The sequence below is a fragment of the Gaeumannomyces tritici genome (genome assembly GCF_000145635.1).
Source record: "Gaeumannomyces tritici R3-111a-1 unplaced genomic scaffold supercont2.1, whole genome shotgun sequence".
Taxonomy (NCBI): Eukaryota; Fungi; Ascomycota; class Sordariomycetes; order Magnaporthales; family Magnaporthaceae; genus Gaeumannomyces; species Gaeumannomyces tritici.
In genome coordinates this window covers 2,910-9,598 of record NW_008804545.1, presented here as the reverse complement: position 1 = coordinate 9,598, position 6,689 = coordinate 2,910, and the positions used below count along the sequence as shown (strand labels likewise).

General features: G+C 55.6%; 1 protein-coding gene across 1 annotated transcript; it reads right to left on the bottom strand.

The window, feature by feature from the left end:
• Positions 1–780: 780 nt before the first annotated feature.
• GGTG_00002 (hypothetical protein) lies at positions 781–4,966 on the bottom strand (the record flags this gene model as incomplete). The annotated part of the gene is made up of 3 exons (XM_009217740.1): positions 781–2,183; positions 2,239–3,871; positions 3,933–4,966. The coding sequence occupies 3 exons, from the start codon at positions 4,964–4,966 to the stop codon at positions 903–905; spliced, it is 3,948 nt and encodes a 1,315-aa protein (XP_009216004.1). The 3' UTR covers positions 781–902.
• Between the last annotated feature and the right edge of the window lie 1,723 nt (positions 4,967–6,689).

Below are 6,689 nucleotides of genomic sequence, written 5' to 3'. Positions count from 1 at the left end.
CCTGAGCCCCGTGATCCATGGATGCCCCAGGCGTGCAGTGATATGCGTGCGGTGCGCGCGGTGCGCGGAGTGCGCCCGCATAGGGTACCTATCTGTCACGGCCTGTAGGGTCTCTTGTATCCAGCAGAAGTTCTCGATCGCAGCGATCGATTAGATAGGCGGCCACACTGCACGTGACCCCGCACGAGGAATATCCGGCCCTCGCGCATACGGGCCCTGCGGGCCGGTCTTTCCGATATATCATCTTTCTGCTCCCCTCAATTATCACCCCTACAGGTCCATGATACTATCAGAGAGAAAACGAGATGACAGTCGACCGTCCGTTAATTTGGAGGGATCGACGGCGGGTCTATCTACCTGGAGGACCGTGCACGGGCCGACCGATAGGTCCATGGAGCTATCATGCAGGAATTGCCCTGGGCCGTCACAGTCTGGTATATGTAAGAGCAAAAAGATGGTATTCCCGTGCAGGCCCGTAGGGCCGGCTGTGTGATAGGTCCACGGACCTGTGGGTCGACCGCCCGTGCACGGGCCTCCAGGCACCTAGATAGACCCGCTGCGATCTCCCCAGATCGACAGACGAAGACTTCATCTCCATGACGTTTTCCACCTGTTTGCCGGTCCCTACGGACCTCATGCCGCGTGCACGCCTATCACTGTGGGAGTTGGGGTTATCTAGTGCGGCGTGTGATCCAGGGTCACGTGACGGCTGGACCCCTTACCAGCCGTGACAAATGGGGTGGCAAAACACGTTCGTCACTGAGTTAATGGAAAACGCTAGACGGTCCCAACATATTCTTCAAGAGCAGTACAAACCTATAAAAATGCGCGGTCCCCTGCGACCCGGGAACGGGCAAAGAGAAAAGAAAAAAGAGGATTGAAAGCAAGGAAAACTTTCTCCATCAAGAGGCTCCTGACCACTGGAAGAACAACACCCGCCCGGATGAACAGCCTAAAGCTATTGTTAATCCTGCTATGGCTGTACATTGCCCACGGTATTCAGTAGGCAGCCACACAAAGCGCTTTCCATTCCAGGTGATCCATGCTTTATTAGCACTGGTGCCAACACCTTCAAAATCTTGGTGCTGCAAATGAGCTTGAACCGTTGCTGGACCAGCAGCTGGTTTTTTATGTAGCAATTTAGTCCCAAAATCTGTATGGAGGTACGAGCCTGTCTTATCAAATGATAAAGTGGAAGTTACCCCATCGAGCGTCGTTAGGCACACGCCTGTCGCCGCGTCCCAGAGCTTGACGGTCTCGTCGTAAGAGGCCGACGCGAGCCTCTGGCCGTCGGGCGAGAACGCGACAGACCTGACCCAGCTGCTGTGCCCCTTGAGCGTTTGCAGGCACGCGCCCGTCGCCGCGTCCCAGAGCTTGACGGTCTTGTCGAAAGAGGCCGACGCGAGCCTCTGGCCGTCGGGCGAGAACGCGACAGAGTTGACCCAAATTCTGTGCCCCTTGAGCGTTTGCAGGCACGCGCCCGTCGCCGCGTCCCAGAGCTTGACGGTCTTGTCGTCAGAGGTCGACGCGAGCCTCTGGCCGTCGGGCGAGAACGCGACAGAGTTAACCCCGCCCCTGTGCCCTTCGAACGTTGCCCGAGAAAACATTGCAGATTGGATTCGGTGCAGCGCACCAATTCTTCCTTTGTACCATAGCTTCAAATCGTCAAATTTGCGGTACTTTGCTGCAGCCTCGCCTTTTTGGTACCGGTGATCCCTAACACGCACGCCCGTCGCCGCGTCCCAGAGCTTGACGGTCTCGTCGTCAGAGGCCGACGCGAGCCTCTGGCCGTCGGGCGAGAACGCGACAGACCTGACCCAGCCGCTGTGCCCCTTGAGCGTTTGCAGGCACGCGCCCGTCGTCGCGTCCCAGAGCTTGACGGTCTCGTCGTCAGAGGCCGACGCGAGCCTCTGGCCGTCGGGCGAGAACGCGACGGACCTGACCGAACCGCTGTGCCCGTCGAGCGTCTGGTACGCATTCCAATTCAAATCCACTGGTGATAGTAATGAAATGCAATTCGGAAATTCTTTACGCCATAGTTTCCGAACTATACTTTTTTCTGGTGCAAACACCAGGGCCGAGTAGTAGATCTGGAGAGGTGATGCATCGACAACAGTAGCATTCGCTAAAAGAAAACGCTGCAATTCATGAATCAACGCTGACGCTGCAGTACTGTTCTCCGGCTAATAGTTTGTTAATAAGCTTTTGATACTGATTTAAAATGGTAGAAATACTTACCTGGAGCATATCCAGCAGACAGTTTGCCATGTCAAAGCTTTCCAGGATTCGCCCCGTTATGCCCAAAGCTTCAAGCCAGTACAGCAGACGATCAGTCAGAAAGAGGTGAACCGGATCACCATCTCGTATCTGCCGTCTGCTCTCCTTCCAGTGATGGACCCAGTATCGACAGGCATACTGAACTTCGGGCGGCAAGGCAGTATTGATAGTCTGTAGGCTGGTTTCGGACCGGAGTGTGCCGGGATGGCGCAGATCGCAAACGTCTCTTCTAAGGGTGTCGCCAGTTGACAGCAGTTTGAGGCAGCGGCCTGCCAGCTGCTCATGGGTCCTTTGCGCGTCAACCCAGAAGGGATTCGCATCGCGATTCTCTTGGTCAACGAGAAAGTCGCGAAAGGACAAGTGGAGCAGCTTGACAGGGACGAGGGGATCATCCGAAATATCAAGGACAGAATGCAATGTGCACAGCTTCGAGTCCACGTCGTGCTGAGTTCTGCCGAGGATAAGTGCCAGCGATGCGGAAGGGAGAGGGTCGGCAAGTAGTACGATGGTTCCAACGATATCGCGGAACCACGCAATGATTTGGGCTTCTTCTTCCCCTGTACGTTTATCCGACCCTGTATTTGTGCGCTTAAGAAGAAGCTGGTTTAGAATTGGCAGGTATGTTGCGTGCAGTTGAGACCGTCCTCTTTTTGTTTTGTACTCGAGAACTTTGTCTAGCTGCTCCATAGGATTGCCGTAGTGGATATCGGCAATGAAGCGGCAAGCGGTTGATGCGAAGATGAAAAGCGGTACAGCCATGTTGACGAGATCCTTAAAACGGGCTGGTGGGGGCCAATCAGATGGCAAACCTGGTCCTGGTACGGTTTTATTGAAATCCTGACGGATGCGGTCTAGTTCTGAGCGTAAAAACGTGGAAATGTCCCTTTTTATGTCGGGCTTAGGCACTTTATGGAGGGCCAGGTTCTGGTAGTTGTCGCCGATTTCTTTAAAGCCAAGGCGGATGGGCAACTCGGGTCTGCTGGTGACGAAGAATCGGAGACGGAATGACGCGACCTCCCCAGCTCTCGAGAAAAGATATACAAGAACCTTCGCATCCTCTTCTCGATCGCATTCGTCAAGGGCATCCACCACCACAGCAAGCAGCGGGGAACTGGCAACCTTGCACTTGTTCAGTGGTTCAAGGATGAGCTTTTCGAACTGCTCTTTCTTGTTCTTGTCGACGATGGCTGGATCGTTCTCGATTACGCTTTGGACATGTGATGCCAAGATCGGCACCCGGCGGACGAGCTGGGCGAGTATGGTGGTGAAGAATTTGGCCGCGCTGCCGCGGTCGCCCTCGCCTTTCTTGAAGAAGAAGCTCGCACTGGGCACCTTTGCCGTAGAAAGCTTTTTGGCCACTGTTCGAGAGATGGTGGACTTGCCGGTGCCGGCCATGCCACGCAGCCAGAAAATGCATTTTCCGTTGGGATCCTCGATCCATTTGTGAATGTCGGCGAGAAGGTCCACGCGGGTGTCGGGGTGACAGCTAGGGTCGTGTTCGTTCGCCTGGGCATCGAATGCAGCGCCTTTTGCCACTGGAAGCTTTTCCAGGTATTGACGGTCTTGTTGCTGTTGGAACTTGCGCTGAAATTCCCTGATGAAGCGTTAGTACAAGAAGGAAGTGAGTAAAAATGGGAAAGAGATAGGAAACATACTTCAACTGGTTGCTCTGCTTTTTTATTTGACGCCAGTATTCAGGCGCACTGAAAGGCGTGTCTGGTACGCCGTCCGCCAAATGGTGCATACGCTCCTCGAGAGCTTTCGTGACAGCCGCTGCCACATCTGCTCTCATCTTGCCCAAATCACCTAAGGCAGCAGCTTTGGCTGCCTTGGTCATGACTCGCCCTGAGCCTGAGCCAGACTCGGCCTCGATCGCCTTCTCCTCGAGCATGGCATCGTACGCGTCGAAGAACTGCTCGAGGTGCACGTCAAGGAATTTGAAGGTTCCCTTCAAGAGGTCCAGCGTCTGTTCCGTTCGCTTGTCGAGCGGGCCGTGCTTCTTCTTGTACTGGAGCGGGTGCGCAAGGATGTTGCCGAGCATGTCGGCTAAGGATGTCACCTGGATTTCGAACATGACACCCTCGTAGGATGACAAACTTCCACCGTATGCGCCATACTCCAGGTTGATACCGACTCGGTGATTGTTAGACTCGTAAGCTCCGAAGCGCACGTCCCAGAATTCGCCGACCTTGCGGTCCGACGAGATGTGCGCTGTTGGCTTCAGCTGATGGAACTCTTTGTCGATAAAGTCCTGAACTTCTTTTCGGGCTTCGGAAGTGTGTGGCACGATCCGGAGCCCCACAAGGTCGTGCATCTCGATGAAGACGTCGTTGATGCTTGCGAAAAGCTTGGTCTTTTCCCGACGCTCAAGGGTGGTCTTGATCGAGCCAACCTCTTTGACCCTCGCAAACAAGTCGGCAGCGATGTCCTTCGCTTCGAGACGGGCCTTGAAATGCGCCTTAAGGTCTTGCAGCATCTTGTCGTAACCGTCCTTGACTTGACTCCAGATCTCGCTCACGAAGATCTCTCTGATCTTGGCGCTTCTGTCCTTGTCGGCCCAGTCCTCGTCCTTGGACAGTTTCTCGTCCCACTCCGCGACCAGGTTGTCAATTGTCGTTTTGAACCGTTGCTCCATGTCCTTTTCAGTCTCCATTTGCTTTGCAGGTCCACTCGGCAGGGACAGGGCCATGATGGTGCTTTTGGTGCTGGTTTGTGCCGGCGTTGCGGTATTGGTGGTTGGTGCCAGTGCGATATGGAGGATGAATGAGCGAAAAAGCAGAAGGGGGCAAATGAGGGGAAATGGCTCGATGGCTGAGCATCTGCTGCTGGCTGGTTGGATGGCCGCATATGCCCAGCCGCCAGGCAGACATTTCGTGGCAACTAGATGTACCTAATGTGCAGGTAGCATGCTGTCGAGACTATTGGCCGAAAACGTCGCCCGTATGCAACTCGTGCCCGACCTTCGCTTGGGCTCCATGCTCCCACGAAAATGCCGACAGAACCGCGCAAAGGCATCCAAAGCAGGCAACGAGTACCGCCACTGAAAATTCGAGGCTGGGCTGGGGGTTAATGGCATTTAGGTCGCGACGCCAGAGTGCTCGGGATGGTCAGCACTATTACGCCCGTGCACGCAAGCCGAAACGCCTTGAGAAAGGGACGAAGAGAGTTGGGGAACCGGCCGGCTGCATGTCGTTCAAAATTGGGTAACGGTCTATTGACGATGATATATTAACGTCAGTGCCGTTAGGCGCTGGACCGTGTTCGCGCACGGACCAGTCCCTTCGGGCGGTCGCATCGGCTACCCTCTGACGCGCCCGCGACGGTGGCTGGGCGAGTTTTTGTGGCCGCGTTGTGCCGGCTCTAAGGTCTCTAGGTACAGGGAAAGTTCTAACCACGAGGCAACTGTAAAACCCTACCCCTAGAGCCTTCTCTTTCTTTTTAGGGCCCTAACGTCCCTCTTCCCTACAGCTCCCGCGCGCCGGCACCCGCTCCGGCTCGCTCCAGCTGTTTTCCTCCTTTTTGTTTGGGGGCAGCAGCAGCCTGCATCTTTCCCCATTTTTTTATTGGTGGGGCCTGGGTTGGCCCCGCCTATTTTGGGTGTGTTGGGCATCGACGGCGTCGGTGCCCGAAGGGTTGGGGGAGGCGAGGGCTTCCCCGCTTGTTTGGGGGGCGCGCGGGCCTGGAAGGGGCGCGCCGATTGAGGTTGTTGATGCTCCCGAAGGAGCTGTTCCGCGATCGTGGTCGGGGAGTGTATTTTGGCGGGCGCGTGGGCCTAGAAAGGGCGCGCCGATTGAGGTAGTGTCTAGCACCTAGGAGGGATAGCCAGAATGCGAATTATTTGTGCTTCCGAAGGAGCACCTGTTGTTGTTGGGGGCGCGCGGGCCTCCTGGAAGGGGCGCGCCGATTGACATTGTTGCCCTCCGTGAGGAGGGCCTGCCCTTAACGAGGGCCACGGTTGTTGTTGCCCTCCGGAGGAGAGCCCTGGTTGTTGATGCAGTTGAACCACCTCTGCTAGGTTTACTCCGGATCTTTTGCCCTGCCGGCCTCCTATTGGCTGCCGTTAGGAGAAAAAGATTTTTTCCGGAGAAGGTTGTTCGGTAGAAGGGAGAGTAGTAGTAGATCGATTAACGTCAGTGCCTCGGGTGCTGACCGGGTCAGTCCCGTCGAGCGACCACAGCTTGCGGTCCTCTGACGTGCCCGCGGCGGCGGCTGGGCATTTTTATGTGGCCATCCTCATGGCTCTACGGATATCTAGGTACAGGAAAGTTATAACCACGGGGCAACTGTAAAACCTACCCCCAGATACCGTTTCTTTCTTTCTAGGGCCCTTGCGTCCCTCTTCCTTACTCCAGCCGGCCTAGTGGCATTGCCTCCAGCTCCGACTGGTTATCCTCCGGGTTTTCTTCTTGCCA